Raw genomic sequence first — 22735 nt, 5'->3', positions numbered from 1 at the left:
TATTATGCAAATGTACTACTGCCCCTTTTTTTAATGTATTGGGACTATTGTTAGAACTTGGGACTGATTTCTTGTGCTTGTGTTGTTGAAGTTTGATGCTGCAATGTGGAATGTGGAAAATGGAAAAGAACAATATCCTAAAACATCCTATCAGATTAATGGCACTGCGTAATCCACATGGAGGGCCCCAAAGGTTCCAATCAGAGCACATACATCAGTACTTCTCAGCCTTGGGTTTAGGACCTCTTATGCGGTCACTTGATATGCAGATGGGGTTATTCGATTAAAATCCAAACTAAACTCACTACAGTCATCTTGACTTGTATTAGTCTGAAAAGCACATGTATTAGAATTAACAAGCTCAGTTCAAGTCAAGTGTCGTGTTAGGTCATGACAGTGAGTCAGCATGGATTGTGAGGCACGTTGTGATGCATGTGGACAGTCTTAATTATAACACAGTTTTTCATATTGACTCATCTGTGTTTCCTCATGATGTAGTTTGGGGATATGTGAACTCATAGTAATATAAATAAATTATGCTTTTATAATCTATTTTCAAATGATTCATTTAAAAACATGTATAATGATGATGATTATTATTATTAATAATAATAATAATAATAATAATAATGTAAGATTTGTCATTGGCAAGTTTGAGTTGCAACATGAGGAAAAAACGCACGAAATTCAGCCCTGATTGCTCTAGACTCTATATCTTTTTTTTCTCAAATTTCAGTGGTTACAATGCAATCTCTATGGTTTCCTTGAGGGCTCGCCCTAACGTGCTTTCATCATACGTAACGTGAGGATAGCCGGTGTTCTGAAAAGTTGACCTACCTCCTCAGGATGACCTACCAGTAGGTCAGGCTTTCAGACAAGTCTGATAAACAGACCTACCCGCTCAGGATAACCTACCCTAAAGAAATCATGGTAGCTCATCCCGTCAAGTAGGGTAGCGCATCCTGTCATGCTGGAAATATTTATCAGAATGACCTACTACCCATTATATTGTGCTTAAACCATGGGTAGCACATACTGTCAGGTAGGAAATACTATCAGTATGACCTACTACCCATTATATTATGCAGTAGCTCATTCTGATGCAGCTAAAGGGAAGATCTTTGTCTTGCAATCTAGTGGGTATATGGGATGTTGTTAATGTGAGTTGACTGGAAAAAACAAATTGTGACAATTGTCTTGCTTCTTTATAATTTACCCATTGAATGGGTCACCTTAGTCATCATCGCAACAATTATAACTTGATGTATGTCAGCAAGGATGTAGCTGTGGATGAATCCTACTAATCAGCTTCTTATTTACAGAATAAAGTTATTCCATTGATTTAACTGTATACATCACAGTGCTATCTATTGGATGAATCGATATCAAGTAGTATCGAAACATCTCCTATCAAACACCTGAAATCTATCCTCTTTGCACCCAGAGCTAGAAAATATGACTATTTGTATGGACTCGCTCACAACCAATCAGTGCAAGCATTCCTCAGTTTAATGCAGCATGTGATTGGCCCACTGCTACACCCCGTCTGTGATGGTGAAGTCGCAATTTAATGCTTCTATTCTCATGATGTGTATCAAATGAAGCAATCAATTGATATTGGTATAATTTTAAGGGTACTTAGATTGGTACTGGTATTATAATCTTTTAAACAATACCCAGTCCAATTGGTACTGTTCCTCCATTACGCCCTGAATAATACAATGACCCAACAATAAAGAAGAAAAAACAGTAGCTTTCCCATTTGGGTTGCATGAAAAATGTATATAATGTTGACAGACAGCAGGATCAACAGCAAAGACACAGCTGTACAGTGTTAGACATTGACATGGCACAGGAAAGGTAGCAGCTATCCCTAAAACAACAACAGATTATCAGAAATATTGGTGTAAGAATTTGTTTAAAAAGTGTATCATAACAATAAAAATTTAGACACTTAGGGAAAGTGTTGAGAAGAAAATACAAATAATGCAAGAAAAGTTAAAACAATTATAATAAATGAATATCAAATATATATATATATATATGTATAGTACATGTACCACATTACCAGCAATTACATGTGATTGTACCAGTTATACCCAACCCAACAGAACTCTAGTCATAAAACTTTAGGTTACTAGAGCAGTTGTTAGTGTAGAAAAGTGATCTTTTGAAATCTCTGATGATGATGTTGAGTAAGAAACATTCAAACATAATAGTTTACCTCCTACTTAAATCAGACAGTCTCAACATGCACACCATGATCCAACACTACGTAAACTAAAGCACCACCACGCCATAATGACCATCTTAGACATCAGGTGACAGCAACATGAATTAAATTCCTTTCACATGCTTCACAAGACCGGAGCAGTCTAATTACACTTTGTTCCCTATGAGTGTTAAATAGTAGATCAAATAAATAGGAAATATTACCCCACGTATCATTCAACAAAGCCAGCTGATAATTTACAACTGTTTCAGTCATACAGAAAAAATGTTTCACCCAAGCTCTGAGACACCCTCTTATCTTTCACATTAATGCCTGTCGCCACTAGAGGGCAGCACAGGCTCATACTGTCCATCCTACAACCACCAACTTTGGCACAGCTTCCTTCATGTCACATCCTATACCATAGTGCATGGGCAACAACTATGGCATGGTCCAAGTCCAGTCTTACAGTTTCCATCGCAATAATGTAAAGCAAAGATCAATTAAAAACACCAGGCAGTAATAAAGAGTTTCTACGCTTTAAAAATCCCGCCAATTGAACCAGTGATAATGGCACCAACCAATGTTCCCTTTAAAGTAATATTGCAACCACACAGCTGATAACTTAGCACACCCACTGCATGCAAATATGCTGTGCATCATCAGTTACTGATAATACCTGCCCTTAAATTTAACCAATAAGACAAAAGAGGTCCTGGTGTTAAGATTCAGGGACTGTGACAGTAGCGTGATTCGAACTGAGCCATCACCTCAGATGTAGAATACAATTAAAATACAAAGAGCAAACATCACATAACCTCAACTGAAGGTTAATATCTTGACATAAGCTTCTGAGACACCACTGAGGAAAAATCTCTCCGAAATCAAAGGATGGATTCACAAAATAATGATATAAAGTGAATATGGTCCATTTTGGTCCAACATTTGTCTGTAAACGTTTGATGAATCTTTGACTTTTGAGTGAATTCGTGACGGATTTGCTGAGGAACAAAACCATCCTAATTTACTTGGTGACTACTGTAAATTGAATGCCTGCTCTTTAGTAAAAGGACACTGGAGTGTGTGTGTACAGTACTTGCAAACTAATGTTCGATGTAGTGTAATTACGGCTAATAATTACGTCTTAACAGTATCTCATCAGTTCATCAAGAAGCCTTCATTCAAGGCAGCTAATCCTCTGGTGACCATGTTGACTGTCGGGCAATGTTAGTGAGTTGTATTTACACAGCTGCTACTTTGCTGTCTCAACAAGACTGAACAGATAAGATTATTTCTGTTCTGCTTTTGACAGTGAACTGATCGTTATACCTTAAAAGAAGTCTTTCACTCTGTGTTTAGTTTGTTACACTACAGTAGCTAGCTAACTGCATCTTCAGGTTAGCTAAATGTCTGATATACGTTAGCTAAGATATAATAGCATCATTAGTAGCTAACTGGTAGCTGCGTGTTAACATTGCTTTTTATCTGGCTGATTAGCTAGCAAAGAAAGCCCAAAATGGACTACTTTTCACTCTCCCTGGTGATGTATTCTTCAGAAGCGTTTAGTAGCAAAGCTTCTAGCTACTTTTATGAATAAATAAATGGGTTTAGTTTAGTTTTAAAGTAGTCGTAACAAATAGATGAGAATAATGTCAACATGAATAAATGTTCGGCATTATGGGGTATAACTCAAAAAGGGCTGACGCATACATGCAACTTTTGAGAGTTAGCTGAAAATTGCTGTCTGTCCTCAGATTAATGGTGCAAATTTCCAACACAACTATAGACAGCTGCCTGTATGAAATTAGAGGAACATGGCTGAAAAATGCAGATATCAACTCAGAAACTAAGAAAGGTAACATAATGCACCTTTTTCTGTTTGCTGTTCGCTGAGAACCACAGTAATGTAAATAACACAAAGTTCTGCTTATTCAGGGATAAATAGGACCAGTGGGAGGATGGGAGACTTAGTGGGTTTTCCCACACAAGACCATAATGGCAATGATTGCATGTTAACACAATGGTCAAATGGTCCAGCGTTGAACATGCTTTACTATAACAGGCTAATGTGTCACTAGTTAAATAGGTTGCCAGAGGCTTGTCCAAAATAGGCCAGTTTTCTAACTTGTCAATTTGAAAGGTTAATGTTTGACAGTGTCTGCTGACGGTCAGCAAACACAAGTCTGGGCACAACTATTTAACATCCCTCTGGATTTTGGCAACAATAATTGGAAACCTGGTACCAAACATGTCCCTTTATGATTGGATCTTGAAAGATAAAGTTGTTATTTCCCTCCAGCTGTCCGAAGAATGTAAACCAAATGAGCTGAAAAAATACAATGTAAATGCATACATTTCTACCAGCTGAGTTGAAGTGACTGCACAGGCATCCTGAACACTGTCAGGCATTTGAAACTTGTCAGCATTTGGCAAGTTAGAGGTTAGAGGTCTATAGTTAGTGTTGGTCGTTATATTTGCTGTCTGAAAAAAAAAAATGCACTTCATGATGTTTGAACACATCTCCTGGCCAGGAAACTCACGTATGAGACAAATAGAATTTATGAGAATGTTTGACACATTTCTATCCATTTAGCACACAATGTTTAAATCAAGATTTTAAAAATTAATTGTAAATATTGCAGAAATTTTTTCAAAATGAATAATTGTCAAATTCATGAATCCTAATCTGCATTAAAATGCTTGGATGGAAACCCAGTTTTTGAGACATTGGCCTGAAGTGACTGAATTTCAAAAGCACATCAGCAGCACAAGGTGCACTGTAGAGTCAGTGCTCTAGACATACTATAACTATGGCACTTGGTTTTTCTTCACAAGAGAAACCATCAGTGGCCTCATTTTTCTTAATGGACATTGAGTCAGATCGGTGTTCCATCAGCAGCAACGTCAGAAGTGTAGAAGGGTCGGAAGGTCAGTGGGCAAGTATAAAAGTCTCCCTGAGGTCACAGGACTGACTCGATGGCTTCCGGCATGGCCGCTACAGCTTTGGCTTGGTGCGTGACAAGAGGCGAGGTCTCCTCCTCCGCTTGGACATTGGCCACCGCCTCCACCCGCACTTCCGCCAGCTCCTCCTGTTGTCCGATCTGCTTCTTCATCTCCTGCTGGTTGATGTGGTGGAGGATTCCAGCCCCCAGAGCATCGCCTTCTACGTTTACCACTGTGGTGGTACGATCCCTGTACAAAGAGATACACAAAGTGGACAGAAGAGACAGACAGCCATTGGTCTATGTTTAGCAAACATGTCAGAAACATTTTCATGGTTACAATAACTCCCTACTATAAAAGTGCTAAAATGTATCATCTTTCACCTGAAAACTTTCACCTGCACATTATCCACAAGAATAGTCTCTTCATTGGAGTCCTTATTAAGACTATAAATACCACTTTATGATTCCATGCCTCCACCAACCAGTCAGGTTGCAGGTTACATATGTCTATTAGTGTGTAATTATATTGAAAGAAACAAACAAAGTCAAATTCCTTGTATGTGTTCACATGTTTGGCCAATGGAGCTAATTCTGACAGAACAAGTTGTAGCAATGTCAGCAGACAGAGCTTCAGAGGTCGCAGCTTCACACACATCTTCAACCCGGCAGCACAAAGGTTCTACAAAATCACCACAGTTTCAAGGTGGACACCAAAATTAATGTCATCAATTCCCTATCACCAAATGTGAAATATGTTTGTTTTTTTTGCACATTATGATGTGAAAGTGAAGTTGACCTTTGACCTTTTGGACTCAAAATGTCATAATTTTATCGTTTTATAAAATTAGAACCTTTAGGGTACGATTTTTTTAGTAATGGCATGCGCTTTGTAAGGTCACAGTGACCTTGACCTTTGACCTTTAACCTCCAAAATCAGTTCATCCTCAGTCCAATTGGATATTTGTTCCAAATTTGAAGAAATTCCCTGAAAGCGTTCCTGAGACATCAGATTCACAAAAAAGGGATGGAAGACAGCCTGAAAACATAAGGCCTGCCAGCCAGAGCTGTCTTTGGGGTGGAGGCAACAAAAATTAACGACCGGAATGAAAAGACAACAGTGTACTCCTTATCAGCGCTGACCAGCAAAGACATGAACTTGCAGCAACATTGAGAGAACTCCTTCTGCACACTGCCAAGTGTCTTATCTTCAAAGCTCACATGTTTCTGTTCCAAAATACCAGAACTTGTTGAAGCCCTGGAGTGACTTTTAAAAGACACATTGGGGCACATGAAGCAGCATTGTTCTTTCAGGTGGAAAGCATTTATGAATTTCAGCTTGTTAACCTGCTCTTGTGTGTATGTTTGCTGGAATTTCATAGCAATGGTAACGTGTAGCTTCTTTGCATTCTACTTTCCTAAGGTACTTGTATGAGACCCTCTTCACTTCCTCTCTCTGGATGACAACCAGGACAGGAGACTTCCTGTTCCTTTGGTAGTCCACCACAAACTAATACAGTTAATTCCTTTTATCAAATTCTTTCAAAGTCTTCAATATTACAACGAGTCTGGCCAGACTTGGACGTAAACTGGTTCTTATCTGGTTGGCGGGGGCATACAACCAAAAGGTGGTATTTATAGTTTTCATTAGTGTCAGTGAGTTCACAGGTGTTACTCACACAATCCAGTCAACAGCCAGCATGAGGGATAGGTCGTTGGTCGGCAAGCCAATGGCCTCCAGGATGATGGCAATTGTGATGATGCCACCTGCTGGGATGCCTGCTGCTCCGACACTGGAGGCTGTGGCCGTCACCCTAGAAACGATGATGAAATCATCATATGAATGACAAACTACTATTTATACTAATACGACAATCAACAGAAACATTGTCTTATCATCTAAACTCACAGGATTGTGAAGATCTGTCCAGCGTTTAGCTCAGCATTGTTGAGCTGAGCTATGAAGACAGCGGCAATGCACTGAAATATGGCCGCCCCGTCCATGTTAACTGTGGCCCCGATGGGAAGGATGAAGCGTGCAATTCGTTTGTCTACACCGTTGTTCTCCTCAACACACTTTATCATAGAGGGAAGAGTTGCTGAACTGGTTAGAAAAAAAGAGAGAATATTTTTCTTTGAATGCAGAATATATACATAAAGTATTTAAATACATAATCTTTAACAGCCATCAAGGTAAAATTAATGCCAAACAAGCCCTAACTGGATTATAGAAATGTTGACTTGACAATGTTGTTGGGTAATTTTATACATGGGTTGACAGAATTGAATTGTGCAAGACTGAAAAGTAGACATTTGCTTGAGTTTGGCACAAGAGAAAAGCTTATGCAGTGAATTTTTCAAAGCTGGGATATGTTCAACAAATTTCAGAGCAACCTGCCAGATATTGATCTTTCTTGTGTACAAATAGACATTTTGGATCTAGAGAAAATGTCAGCGTGTCAAGAGTAAATCCAAAGGTAAAAACTGAAAAGGGTAAGTGTTCAAAAATCTCGGTCCGGTCAACAGTTTATAAGGGACCCTGTGATCTGGCGGTATACCTGGAGCAGGTGGCAAACGCAGTGGTGAAGGGCGTGATGAGGCCCGACAGGAAACTGAAGGGGTTCTTGCGTGTGAAACCAAAGTAGATGAGTGGCAGGACAATGCCTCCGTGGATAATGTGGCCCAGGATTGAAGCAAAGATGTATTTTCCCAGACTAGTAACAAGTAGAACCACATCTTCCATCTCCACAATCTTACTGCCCACCAGGAACATGATGCCAAAAGGGATGTACCTTTGAGAGACAAGAGGTAAGAGTTTACCAAGCAGGAAAATGCAAAACTAGAACATAACCACAAAATATAATTAAATATGATACCCCTTTAAAATCCTATATGCCAGTTCTACTCACCACATAATCCAGGACACCAGCACCATGGTTGCCTCATTGAAAGCATTGAAGAAACGAATAAGTTCCTCCCCTTCCTCTCCCAGTTTCCTCAGCGCCACGCCAAACACCATGGCAAATAACACCAGACCCAGAATGTTCATGCCATCTGTTTCTTTACCAAAAGGAACCTAAAACACATAGCAGAGTCTTAGGAGACTGCTTAAAGAGATGATGATGGTAAAGATGAACATTGATTAGTTCCAATAAAAATGGGAAATCAGACTAATGGAAAGGGTCGTCCAGGACTCCACGTTTGGTATGCCAGGTCACGTAATTATTGAAATGAAGATGAAGGAAGAGTTTACTCACTTTTCACATGAGCCCACTTTTGAGTAACTACAATCTTTGGGCTTTGAAAGCCTATCAAAAGTTGAACACTGAGTATCTACAGCCCTAAGAGCAGCTTTGTGAAACTGTACTGTACCAATGAACATTTTAACATGCTGATGTTAAGTAGGTGTAATGCTAACCATGTTCACATCTTAATTTAAGGAGTTAGCATGCTAATGTTAGCGAACAACAAAGTTAGGGGATCGAGACAGTCATCGGAATTCATCCCCTGGAAACCATGAATCTCCATATAAAATTTCACATGGCATCCTTCCAGTGATAGTTGACATATTTCAGTTTTAATTGACCGACCAACCAACTGGTGTGTTTTTCTTAGATCATGAAACGTTTTCACACATTTGTTCTGAAATGTATGCATAAGAGTTAACTGAGACCTCATCTGTAGCCTGTCATGAAAAGATGACATTATGGAGAGCTAAGCTTATTAAACAACAGTGGTGATATATTCCGCAGTAGTTTATACAACACCTCTTGTTACAGAGTGTGTGTGGGTGCGTAGGTCTGGGGGCAGTTTAGGGATTCAGTGAACTGAATAATGGATAACGAAAAAGGACAGGGACAAATCCTGAGTTCAATCCTCTCCCATTGTCCTGAGCTCTCCCACAGCTCCACCAGCTTCATCCTCTGACACTTGGGGGAGGATCCGCTATGACCATGACATTAAAATACCATGGGCTAATGCCAAGATCAGATCCTCCAACTGTTCCACCATACTGGGTCAATGGTAGCAAGCCTCATAGCACTTATCTCTGATCCAACATCCACTACCTCTAACAAAGGCCCAGTGGAAATCTGCAACCTGCAGCCCTCTGCTACGCTGTTTGTTTCCTATTTAGACTGACACATCATTTTCCTCACTTGACCAGTGGATATCTGATGAGTCAAGCTGACCTGTCCAAAGGCCATCACCCTGAGTGACTGAAAGTACATAACACAAACAGAAAATATTTGTTTTTCAGTCTAGCTAATCACACTTGTTTTGAAGCTACACAGCAAAAGTTGCATAGATGTAACTAATAAAGCCATGTGTTGACTCAGTTACACACAAGAAGTTACGAATCCAGATGAACGCCAAAAAGAGATACTTTCAGTCTACGTTAATTGATTATTAGGCCACTTGGAGGCAGCACATCAAGCTGTAAAGAACACTGATGTATTATCATGTTAATATGGCAAACATCTTAGCACCGAGTTGAAGAGCTGTTTATGTCCACCTGATAAATCAAGCTGAAACAAAGTTTCGGTTTCTGTCTTTTGGTCTTTTTCAACAAATGTCATTTTCTTGAGCAGCATGACATGATGGAGAGATATGTCCAAGTAGTCATCCATAGGTTTATTACAGAGAACCAAACACTGACAACAACCATCAGACTTATTTAGACCCTTGAAGTTTCATACTAGTTTTGATCGAAATTTAAGGGGGTAGGGGGGGGGGGGGGGGGTGTTTGAGGGAGAAAGACAACAGTACATTTTGCCCCAATTTTTACAGGATAGTTATTAAACAAACAGCTGGTAGGCTATGGGGAGGATGACTGATTACAGGGAGCAATAACTCTTTCACTGTACATAAACTATGGCAAACAAACTGTTTGATTGAGTTGAACTCTGCCACCTACATGAGATCTCATCTGCTATTACCTCTTCACACACAAGAGCAGAATAGATAAAAGCCTTTCTCTCAACTTTTCTCTTCATCGCTGTATCTTCACTGGTTTAATCTATTTTATGCGTCAGTTTGAGTTTCGTCTCTTTATTTGGTGCCCTGAGGTTATACTATATTTGAAGAACAGTTGTCATTCGAGCCGAAGTCTGAAATACAAGCGCAAAATAATACTGACTAAGGTCATGTCACCAATTTTACTTTTAAATATGTCAGCATTTCATTATCAACCTTGAACTCATTCACCCTAAAACAAGTCTTCCTTTAGTCCCTGTTGTGATTGTTCAGTGAGTATGGTTTGCACCCATGGGTGACCAACACTCACACTCACACACAGGCACGTAAGCAAACATGTTCTCCAGGAATCAATATTAACCTAACCTCTGCATATTTGGCCCAGATAACTGTTAGACTTGTTTCAAAACAGATGAGAGCAGCATCTTTTGGGTTTTTTCCTTCTTTAAGGGACATTTCATTGAATTTTTTCCAATGTCTAACATTAGATACCCTTATATACTTTATATCTAGAATTACTATACAGGAGACCACTGTGAAAATTGCTATTGGCACCGTTAAGTGTTTCAAAATGTAACCGTATGCATGGGAGGCTTCCTGGTCTTACCTTTTGATAGAGGGTGGTCCCGTTGGTGTCATTCCCTACAGCAACCATCTTGTAGTCAGTGACATACTGCAACACAGAGGGTGAGAAACGTGTTGTAGTTAATTGTTTCATGCTGGTTATTCACAAATTCTTATTCTAGTGCTGAAAAATGTGGTTATATTACGTTGTTTAAATGTCTATGCTGTATCCTGGTACAATCAATCAATAAAAAAAGAAAACCTTCCCACAAACACTAACTGTATTCAAATAATAATAATAATAATTCAAATAAATGGGTAGCCCAGACTTTTGACAGATATACTTTTAAGTTAATCAAATGCTGATCTACCCTGTTTTCCTATGTCCTGCTTTGAGAAACCTGGATTTCCCAGCTGGAGCACTCTGACAGATACTGATTCCTCTGTGTAAGTATGTCTTCAACTGTCCTTTATAATATGATACTATTTATACCATAAAATAAAATTATAACTCTGAAATGGCAACCTATAAAGGATAAGTCCTTTCTGGCTTGTGTTGCTCATGTTTTACTGAAAATCATACAGAGAATTTGAGTCAAGCAATAAATGGACCTGTATCCAGTCAATTAATCATTCAAGTCCATTATTAAACAAAACATTTTCTGCTTCCAACATCAAAAATTTGAGCCTCTGACGATTATTTTTTTCATGGTCGATTCATTGAGAGACTTTCAACATGGGTGTTCCATGTTAACAAGTTATCAATACAAATATGTTTTTTTTGATAACTCGTTAACATGGAACACCCATGTGGAAAGTCTCTGTAGCAGATTACAACAATGACTGGACTTCCTACGCCGACTGACAGTTCATGGTTGTTATGCTATGTTATGTTGTTTTTATCGGGCAGTTTTAGAGAGCATTATTAGATATGGCATCACATCTCTGTACAGTAGAGGTCTAAACTAGTCCGAGTGATGCAGTCTGCATGGAAGATTATAGGGGTAACACTGCATATGCCCATGCAGGCTATTTATGAACACTAAGAAAAGCCAACAGGATTTTAACTGACCCATCCCATGTTCTATTTACTGAGCTCCAGCTGCCTTGTGATAGGAGTATCAGAGTACGTCATAGCAGATTAAACACATTTATGATCATATTCACAGCGTATGCCATACACACACAACGCCCCTGGTTTGAGTCCGGCAAGAGACCTTTGTTGCATGTCATACCCGTGTCTCTCTCCCCTTGTTTCCTGTCAGCCTCTCTGCCACTAGTCAAATGTTCTAGTTGCAGTTTAAGAATAATCAATGAATTGATTAAGTTTCTCTATGTTCCATGTACATGCCATATCCCAAATATTATCAAAACCATGTGAAGAGTCAGAAAAGGGATGTCTTAAGTGCAGTGTAAATATAGATGTAGATGGATAAAGGGTTATTTGATGGTAAAGAAAATGTTGTATTGTGTTCACGAAATACAGTTCAAATTTCAAACATGGTTATAATCTGACAGATTTTTTTCTTTCTTCATTTTGTGAAACAGAGTTTTCAGTGTTAACAAATGGTCATGCTCTTATATTGGAATGCATGGTGCATGTGTGTGGAGTTGGGGTTCAGTTTGACACTGTCCATTGAAGTTAAGACAGAGTCTTTTCAGTAACCAGAGCCACTACAGTGCTGGCTCTCACCCTTTCTATAAACAGCCCCATAGGATAAAGATTCCCACAAGTTTTAATAGATTTTATTAAAAAAAAAACATACTTAGGCATGCAGTGCATGACCAGGATCGGCCTCCTCCATGAACTAAATCTCACACTTCATCAGTTTAAATGTCTGTTTAAACATCTATCTGCTTGTCATTTTGTGTAAACCTCCCCTCTTCTCTGCTTTCTCGGTTTAATCCACAGTTGGACTCATTCCACAGGGGCTCTACGACAGTATAGGCAGGCTGGTCAGTGGGGGTGAATATTGAACTCTGTAACCCAACTGCACTTTGAAACTTCATTTACTCTCCCAGAGAAGTCACTAACTTGTCTGTGAGTTTATAGTTCAATAACCTGGTTACAGCGAGTTTATCGAGGCAACTGGTCTGATTATGTGAGTTTGTGTGTATGTGTGCAAGCATGTGAACGCCTTCCTTTTTGTATGTGTGCATACCCATTTTGTAGCTCTGTGTCCCCAAATATTGAACTTTCCTAATTCTTATTTAGCCTTAACAGACACGATCATAATTCTAGGAAGAGGAGCGAACCGTGTTCAAGAGCAACGAGGCGAGGTGGGTTGCTAGGCTGACTGGAATGGAATGGTTTCACCATGGTAACGGCTGGTAAGGGACAAGGAAAAGAGGCGTTTGGGCGAGAAGGGGAGAGCAGTGGTCTCTATTCTGAACGTCTCCTCATTAAGAGGCATTATGAGGCGCTCAGTGCTCCAGCCAGGATTTACAGCCGCTGTAAATGAACGTGGAGTGGCATCAGTATGGTTGGTGAAATAAATTCTGATGAACAATATGTACAAGACACAGGTGGTAAGGGTAAACAGGCAGAAAGGGATGAAAACAAAAAGTTGATGAGCTGATGAAAAAGTGAGGAAGGAGCAGTGTGGTGTAGTGAGGTGCTGGCACTCACAGAACGGAAAGCAGCAGCCACCAAGTTAGCTGGGAATAAATTCCTGAGGAAGAAAGAAGAAAACAATTAGATTCACAAATTACAACCTTCCTATTGCTATTTTATTGCATGAAATTGACCAAACGTTCTGTTAATTTTTAAACCAGTAGTTTATTAAGAGCCCAACACTCTCCTCAGAAGTTCACAAGCCTTCCTGAACGATGTGGTAAACCCATCTGAACAGTGAATTGTTCACAGGCAAGGTTTGTAATCACTGCCTGCACTTTGGCTATTTTCCCAGGATCCTCCATCAAATCCACTGGTCCCAAAACTCCCTGACAGAGCAGTTGTACTGGCACCAATATACTGTCTGGTTCATGATTTATTAAAACAAATCAGCAAGGTTTTAACAAGGATTATGTAGTCCTGGTTCTTCCACTATGTTCATTTTTACACTCTTCCCTTATTTGTGAGTCAAACTGGAAAATATTTCCTTGTCAAGAGGCATTCAGTAAAATTATACAGGTGACACACCTAGTCATCATCATCACTAAGGGCATGTACACACGTAGCCGGGTATGTGGAAAAACTGATATATTTCATGCAGGTTTTTTTTTTCATCCACACGAAAACTCAGTTTTAAGTCACTGAAAACGATTATTTCTGAAAATTCTGGCCAAAGTGGAGATTTGGGAAAACTCTGTTTTCATGTCTGCGTGTGTACAAGGGGAGAACGCCACAGTATGCGACAGAAAATGCATTAACGTCAAGTGTGCGACCTTTGTTTAGGCTTTATGCAGTGTATTTATTGCGGGTTCATGTAGATGAACACTTTTCTGAAAACAATCTGGTGTGGATGATGTTATAATCCAGCTACATGTGTACTAAGACTGCATTGGTTACTTGTTTAATCAGCTAAAAACAACCTTTGTTCACGTTCAGCTCCATAGCCTTTATACATGTAGGAAGTATGTGCTAAGAAAAGCTCTCCTAAAAACTCTCATAAGAAAGTTCAACAGTATTATAGTTTGTATTGCTTGAAAGAGAATATTATTGAACTCTATGCATTCTCCCTTGTCAAAACCTGACACCTTCATTCCCCAAAATGCAACTTGACTCCAACAGTTCTGTCAGAGATTCAGGCGTGTTATGCGAGTAGCGGCTAATGTAGCCTGCAGCTGCTAGCCTCCAGCAGAGATGAGGTCTGCTGACTGAGACAAAACACAACTTTATGTAAACTCTTGTACTCCCCAAAACCTGTAAATAGATTGCTCAAAATCACTGGAGTTTCCCTTTAAACTTGACCTTCCTTTATTATTATTTTTTAACCAACATCACCATGTTTCATTAGGTAGTTTTACTTGCTTAGACATAAGATAAACTGTTTATGTCAGCAGCTAAAAAAACATTTATATTGGTCTTTCATTTTTCTGTCTTTTGAGATACCAGTCATCTAATAACATAGTACATTTAATACTTTGGGAAATATTCTTATTCCCTTTCTTAGCAAGAGTTAGATAAGAAGAACACTCAAATTTTTGCGTTAAGTACAGAGCTACAGAGCCAGGAGGTGGTTAGCCTAGCTTAGTGTAGCAGGAGAAAACAGCTAACCTGGCTCTCTCCAACGTTAAAAAAAAATACACCTATGAGCATAATACATACTGTACATACATACATAACCCATGCACAAATGGTTTTAGGGGGAATTGTTTGTTCTAACAACTTGTTAAATGGCAACAACGATTTCCAAATGGAGTTTAAGCTAATGCATTAGCATGGAGAAGCTTGTAACCTGCAGTCCATACATGGACAATAGTATTTCTCATTATTCAAGGACAAAATTAGTTAGAAGAACCCAAAAATAGTATTTTTCATTTTGAAGGATTAAACTGAATTTCACACAAAACTTTCTGTGACTCCATTTGCAACCAGAGAGTTTGCATTTTTTGGCAGGATAACATCACAGGCCCAGCTGTGACCCCCTGAGTTTCCTTGTTTGTCTGTCTTGTCTCCTCCCCTTGTGCTCCTCCCCTGTATGTCTTTGTTTCCCATTGGCAGAAGCGGAACCCAGTGGTGAAGGTTTGGCACACCTGATAATCACAATCATCAGCTGCAGCATAAAGACCCGGTTCATCCTTCCATCCTCTGCCAGATAGTTCTGCTACTCACGTGGTAACACTTGGCCGTGTCTCAAGTATTGTCTCTTGTGTTTTTTTGCCTAAGTGAAGATTTTTTCCCCTTGTGTAACTGCTCTCTTCTGTTTCCTCCAGTTTTGCCTGCTCCACCTGCTACTGCCCTGCCTCTGCCCACCGGATCCAGCTCCCTGTACACTACCTCCCCGTTTGGACCCCCGCTGCACCCACCTTCCCTGGAACTGTTCCACCGGACCCAGCCACCGCTCCCTCACTGTCCCTCACTTAGCTTAACTAGATAATTTCCTTTGAAAATACAATTTTTCTCCCTCTTTAGACAAAAATCCAGTCGTTTAATCTAATTCTGTTCCTGTGTTTTGAGTTTTGGGCACATTTTGCGTCATTGTTTATAAGGTGGATATTTTTTGGTGAATATTTGTGTGTGTGTGTGTGTGTGTGTGTGTGTGTGTGTGTCTTGGTAAGATGTCAAGCAAGAACCATGGTTAGTTTGTCTTTAGGTCAAACGTTCCCAGAGTTCAGCAAAAGTCAGGGTTCACCAAAGGTTAAAATGAACTAGGTAAGCTATATAGGTCAAACATTCATCTGGACCCTGTTTACAATTGCCTTGTGTTGTTTGTAAACACCAGAGCCAATCATGAATGAATGTATTTAGGAGATTTAATTTTACGGCCCTGTCACTAGTTAATAAAGCCTCATTTGTGCACGTTTGTCCCTGTTCTTCTCAGTTGATCTAAATCAGACTTACTTCAGGTGTAAAACTTAAGTGTAGGTCAGACTGAGTTAGATGAACGGTTGCAGTGAATACTGTTTATAATCAACAAAACAAAGAGCTCCAGCAGGCATGTACAAACTATTCCATAAAAGGCCATGTGGCTGCAGGTTTTCATTCCAACCAAACAGGAGCACACCAGACTAGACTCATTTAATCGGCTGATCTCAGTTTTCAGACGGTTGATTGGTTGAATCGTGTGCTCTTGATCGGTTGAAACAAAAAACCTGCAGGCACACAACCCTTTATGGAAAAGTTTGGACATGCCTGATCTATAGTTATGGAGGTATTATTTGCCTCCATAACTATAGATCAGGCTGGTATGTCCATGAATCAGATGTACAACATCTGGTTTGGGATATCTATTGAATGCTGACATGCCAAATATGCAAAAACTGTGCAGTCTGCATCAAAGAAACTACATCATTATTATATAAATTTGCCAATATATAAAACATTAATACACTTTTGTATGGCAAAATGAGACTGGCATTTTCAGGAACTGGTTCAAGCTCTAAAGGCAACACAACTGAACTGGCTGCCCTCTCTTGAATGATTGAAATCCTTCCAATACATCCAGTTTGTGGCATTTGAACTGGAACACATCCAATGAACTGGTTCGCCTCATTTGAAATGCATGATCTGCTGTTATAGGCCTGTCAGGATGCAGCATATTAAAACATTAGCTTTATGACCTCAAATGGCTTAAACATTCCACTTTGACTCAATTATAATCACTTTTAAATTAAATGTGTGTTTTTAAGGGGGAGTTAGAAATATCACGTTAACAAGATTATCTGTTTTGACACATCCTGTTTTCGAGGGTTGCATATTTTTGAACACATAGCATTGATGTGGTATACGGTCTTCATTTAGTAAATTCATCAATTCTGCTGTTCTTTGTCCAAAAAAAACCCAGAAAACCCTGAAATGTTCTGCTCCCACAAAATCTCTCATCTCATTCAGCCTTGAAGGACGTTTAATTTTAATCTCACGTATAGCTTGCGTATCATCTCCTAGGCCACTAATATAAATCCATTATGAAAACTTTTTCCATCGGTCTGTATAGGCACCATACAGAGTTTATTTTCACTACTGTAAGTAAAGCACACAGAGGATTACTGGAAGCCTGCAGGCCTTTTCCATGTATTAGTGTGTGTTTGTGGTAACTTTATCCTCGGGGTCACACTACATTGTGCAAAGAAACACAAACTTTGACCACTTTTATTCCCATGGCCAGACCACAGCCAAGCAATTCAGCCCATAAACCCCTGACCCCTATCAACTGTGCCTTCAGTCCAGGGTCAAATGCTGCTTCAGCTGTTTAGTACACCAGCCCCACTGGTCACACTGGCAGAGAGCCACACTGTCTTCACTTAATCATTTCTTATCTTTCATAAAACTGCTAAGAAAATGAATTGTTTGGTTAACTCTTTTTCCTCTTATACTCTTCTTCTCTGCATGAATGAGGTCAAGTTTCCACCGATCACATGACCGAGGCAAGGATCTGGATTAACCCGGGGAAACCAGAGTTGAAAGCTGGCAGACCTTTCCCACAGAGACTCCCCAGAGCCCCACTGAATCCCCTCTGCAGACTGATTTTTTTAAAGCTGTTACGCAACAACTTGATTTCCTAATTAATTGAAGCCAAACATCATGCACGATCCTTTTAATTCCGAGCAGCACAAACAGCCATTCTTCAGCTGATGGGATGTGGAGCGCTTCTGTCTTTTTGGTGGCTTGTGGCCTTAAATTTTGGCTACATTACTATGCAACACAAAAAATAAAAGGGTTATTCCACATTACTCGCTTTTATGAAATGTTTTCCATCACTGTAAGCAAAATGTTCAATTTTGGCCACTTTGGATAATGATGTGTGGCATATTTGGAAATATTAAACTACCATTTATCTCTAACATGGAAATGATTTTGAATAAGGCATTAAGTTCAAACTCTGAAAAACACAATTTGCTTATAAATAGTCACTACGGGCAGTATTATGTTTGTGTTTTTGGTAAGAACTTGTTGGGCACTTTGTTGGTAGTGTTCAAAAAATGTATACAGTACATGTAGTTTTATATTTTGTGTAAACGAACGAAATACAAGTTTAGTAGAAGTAACAGTTTTGAGCAGATGGAGCTTAGTTAGGAGAAATACATCTTACTTATCTAGGAAAACATATTCCAAACAACCCTCCTCACAATATTAGGGGGGTAATATTGTATACTTATATACAATCAGTAGGCCTGTCATGACAGACCAACTACTTTTTTGGACAATATATTGTGCCACAAATAATCATGATAAACGATATTATTGTCATTTATGCCACTGATATAATGATAATATAATATAATAAGAAACCCTAACCCAACACTTGTAAAAACACAGACTGCCATTATGGTTGGCGACAGTTATTTACCTTTAATTCTTCTACAGTCTCCACTCAGGATGTACACAGTGAGGAACGAAGGACACTACTTGCTTAGCCAATGTGACATGAATAGTCTCTTAGCTGCTAATGTGAAGTGTGGTAATATTGAGGTAAAAAAAAAGATCAAGGTCATGTCCATGTATCATATGATAAGTCAATATACAGCTGGGGAAATAAGTAATTTCCCAAGACTTTTGCAACCTGTTTGTTGCAAAGCATTACAATGGAACTAGTTACAGATGTATCAAAATGTCTGAATCTTCTTGGGATTCCAAGGATTGTTGGTGCCATTATCTGGAAGTGGAAGTGGGAGGAACATCACTCCACCCTCAACCAGTGACACACATGACATCCTTGCAAGATTTCTGTCAGTCACAGACAGTCACAGACCATTCAGAAAGAGCTTGGGAAAGACATGGAGGCAGCAGGTACAACTGTTACAGAGAAAACAATAGGCAGTGCACTCCACCACCATGACCTCTATGCACGTTCACCCTGCAAGACTCTGTTACTGAGGAAAAGGCATGTTGAAGCTCATTTAAAGCAACATTTGGACAAGCCTATGAAACACTGGGAGAGTGTAGTCTGGTCAAACAAGACCAAATGTGAACTTTTTGGCTGTCATACTACACACCATGTGTAGAGGAGTAATGGCACTGCACATCACATCACAGCATCTGGAAGCTTAAATACATTTCAGTTAGCATGTTCAATACTTTTGTTCATTCCACTTTATTACACATAACTTTATTTGTGGACTTAAATGCTTTGATTTCTTTATATGTGTAGATTTCTTGAGATAATACTGAAGTCTGGTGAAAATTTTAAATGAATATCGTCATTGGAAATAAATTTACTGAAAAAATATGTTCAATACTTTTACCCCACTGTAAATAGGGAATGTTATAAAACTGTAAATCATGCAAAGATATTCCAATAAAGCCCCAGAATAAAAATATAGACTTGAAAAAGTGCAGAATATGTCACCTTTAAACATCCTCCTTACTTTCAACTCAACTATCGCCATCAGTACTGGCTGTCAAAACTTGAAGTGAAACGTGGTGACCAGTAAAAAATATCTGATAAGTGTCTGAGGCTGAGAAATAAAAGTTGTCCACCTGCTGGTGAGATAAGAGAGAAGTGCTGACGGCAGCAGGAAGTCTGCACCACACTGCTAATGCTCCTCAAAATACACTCTTCTAACAGGTGTCAGCTTTCACTCACACTGTTGGACGTTATTATTAGGACGTCTCATGTATGTGTATAGTTACAGAAGGCCATGCTGACATTTTAGTGTAGTAGTTGCTCAATGTGGAGCTAATTAGAACTACTTCATATATTTTTGCGTCATTTAATCTGTAACAATGCATCACATTTCATGAGATTTCCATGTTTTGTGTGTCATATCTCCTCTTGGAATGAGGTGGAGTAGAAGTATAGTGTATAGCAGAAGCACCGCAACATTACACTTAAGTAAAGCACTTAAGTAACGGTACTTTCCATCACTAACTGAGCCACATCTGGAGGAAAAAGATGGTTGTAGCCGTTTCCATGTGGAGTTCACTTCCTGCAGGATTCTGGAGTGAAGTCCAGTTATGATAGTGTGATCCTTAATGAAATCGATCCTGCTACAATCACTCCACCGTACACTGTGACTCTTCCATTCCTTCGACTTGCAGTTAGTGGGATCTCAGTTGTAGGAGTGATCAGCTACACCACACACAGTTAACTTTTCAAACAGCCATGAGGTAGAGATCAACACCCAAGTGGATTCCTCTATAAGTGATAGTGTGCTGACTGGGAGGAGAGCTTATATTGTCAGTGGTATAGATCTTTAACTGACCTCTTATACCTGAACAAACATCATTATTTGTGTAGTTTTCAGATAAACTGTATAGGCTACACTGACCTGCTCTACTGGCACAGTCAGGTTGTTGAAATAGTTCATTATGACATAGCAGAGTGACATCATTTAAAAAATGTTGGACAATGACAAGGACTGATTTGGGGTGTTTAAAACAATACCATCACAAAGTGTCTCCAGTCTTTATCAGCATGTGTGCACTCCAGCTCTCATATGTGTAACTCCCCATTGCATTCCTTTCAGAATCCCAACCAAATCAACACAAGGCTGCTTCATATTCAGCAGTGTCCTACATGTGCGTGTTTAAAGTGTGCTGACATGATTGATGAGTTGCTGATCAGTACTGTACCTGGCTAGATCCAAAAATGAGTCAGTGGTCTCCTTGTCACTGCTGATGCTCTCCAGTCCCAGGCTGTTGGTGTTGAGGGCTCCCGCGCCCACGCCGGGTTTGATGATGAAGGCAAGGGCCACCCCGATACTAGAGGCGATCAACGTGGTCACAAGAAAGTAGGCGACCGCTATGCCCCCCAGTTTACCAAGGGAGCGGGTATCCAGACTGGCAGCACCGGATACGAGGCTGCAAACCACCAGGGGAAGGATGATCATCTTCAGCATCCGGAGGAGCATCTCTCCTGGGAAAGCGAAATAGGTCATCTGCGCTTTGGTCAGGTTCATGTTGCGGACCATCATGCCGAGCCCGACACCCACCAGCACCCCGGACACCGTCATGATCACCAGCAGGTTCTTGTTCAGAAACTCCATCAGCTTCTCCCTGCAGCTCTTCTGCGCGCTTTTCCCCAGGATGTGGTCGGCAGAGTTGGAGCTGGGCATGGCGTGCCCATTGATCTCGTTCTTGTTCTCCATCTTTATTTCTCAGCAGAACAGCGTGGAGGAGCACAGTCCGGTCCCAGGCAGGCAGCGTGCTGTGGATGTACTCTCACACGTTTGGCGCACGCACTGTAGAGAGTGGAGGCTGGTCCAGGCGTAAAGGCTGAGCGCAGAGCGGACGGAGAGCCAATGAAGAATGAGAGTCGAACAAAAAAAAGCCAGTGGAACATGCGCACAAAAGCCTCTCCTTTATACCATGAGAATATGATGCAAGAGCAGGGGAGATTGCCGGGGTCTCTGGCAATGTGGTAGAATTTCCTCTTATTCCCTCAAATATTTCTATGATAAGAGAGCCAAAAGGAAAAAAAGGCTTCCAAAATGTTTGCCACTTTCTCTATCCTGAGATTCCTCTAATAGCAAACATAAGTTGTTTTTTTAAACTATAGGACTATAGAATATGAGGATGACAAGACTTCATTTTCACCCCTGATATTATCTCCTTTACTCTTTCAGAATCATTTTCCTTTGAATGGAAGCTTAATATGTAAACGTCAAATGTGGCTCATAATTGTAGATAAAAGCTGTTTTTTCAACTATTTATTGGTTCTGAATACACTTCTTAGGTCCTATTGTTCTATAGAGTCTCTGTTCTTTAAAGAAACAAAATGATTGTTCTATATTATAAGGTTTTTTCCCTTCAATGTCCCCTGTTATAATCTGACATTCCACCACTGATTTTCACATGAAATGCAGGGGTTGCTCTTTTCTCATCATGGTTTGATAAAAGGATTAAACCTAATGCGTTCACAAACCTGACAGGCCTATTCAGTGCAGATAATGATACATTTATAATAGAATATCATGATTGGCCAACTGGTCATGTGGCATTTGCTACTTATTTATCATTTCCACCTTATAAATATTTGCACTTTAAGATTTTCTAAGCATTTAAGAATCCAAAGCAAGAGTCATATCAGACCATCAGAGGATGAGGATGATGGATGGAGAGTAGAAGAAGGCTGTCAGCACCATGGCCAGCGCTCTGTGTCTCCTAGAGGGCGCTGCAGCCTTTTTTTTTTATTTAGTTTTTTTTACGGCAATATATTTGAATTTGAGGAAGATGGAGAAGAGAGATCATTTAATAAAATAATGCTTATATGAAGCAGCAGAACGTGTAAATAAATGTTTTTTGGTAAAAACAGCTGGGGCTGTTTAAACTGGGGCTGATATATTTCACATTATGGCCATCAGACGTGACGCTCATTTTCGAAACGTGACTCCTCGTTGCACCTTTGACTTTTGACCACAAGGTGGCGACATAATAAAGTAAATATTTTACTAGAGTTGCACATAGTAGATAAAGCTGAGCCAGAAGTTCATGAGAGTA

The 22735-nt window shown here is 39.7% G+C and overlaps 1 protein-coding gene across 1 annotated transcript; it reads right to left on the bottom strand.

Annotated features, from left to right (window-relative positions):
* Window positions 1-3299: 3299 nt before the first annotated feature.
* On the bottom strand, window positions 3300-21544 carry slc1a4 (solute carrier family 1 member 4). The gene is made up of 8 exons (XM_053333698.1): window positions 20870-21544; window positions 13322-13364; window positions 10736-10801; window positions 8064-8230; window positions 7713-7946; window positions 7064-7258; window positions 6834-6968; window positions 3300-5404 (listed from the first exon to the last, which is right to left on the bottom strand). Exons 1-8 carry the CDS (start codon window positions 21382-21384, stop codon window positions 5173-5175), a joined length of 1587 nt encoding a protein of 528 aa, XP_053189673.1. The 5' UTR covers window positions 21385-21544; the 3' UTR covers window positions 3300-5172.
* Between the last annotated feature and the right edge of the window lie 1191 nt (window positions 21545-22735).

This window comes from Scomber japonicus, chromosome 14 (assembly GCF_027409825.1).
Source record: "Scomber japonicus isolate fScoJap1 chromosome 14, fScoJap1.pri, whole genome shotgun sequence".
Classification (NCBI taxonomy): Eukaryota; Metazoa; Chordata; class Actinopteri; order Scombriformes; family Scombridae; genus Scomber; species Scomber japonicus.
Note: the sequence above shows the minus strand (reverse complement) of the source record. Positions and strands in the feature narration are given on the sequence as shown.

What these genes read in the sequence shown, in the direction of transcription:
- slc1a4 (XM_053333698.1), bottom strand. Translation starts at nt 21,384, where the DNA reads ATGGAGAACAAGAACGAGATCAATGGGCACGCCATGCCCAGCTCCAAC. An exon ending in TGGCTGCTGCTTTCCGTTCT is followed by an intron (nt 10,802 to 13,321) that starts GTGAGTGCCAGC and finishes TCTGTGTTGCAG; the next exon opens with TATGTCACTGACTACAAGAT. An exon ending in GGACCACCCTCTATCAAAAG is followed by an intron (nt 8,231 to 10,735) that starts GTAAGACCAGGA and finishes TATGTGTTTTAG; the next exon opens with GTTCCTTTTGGTAAAGAAAC.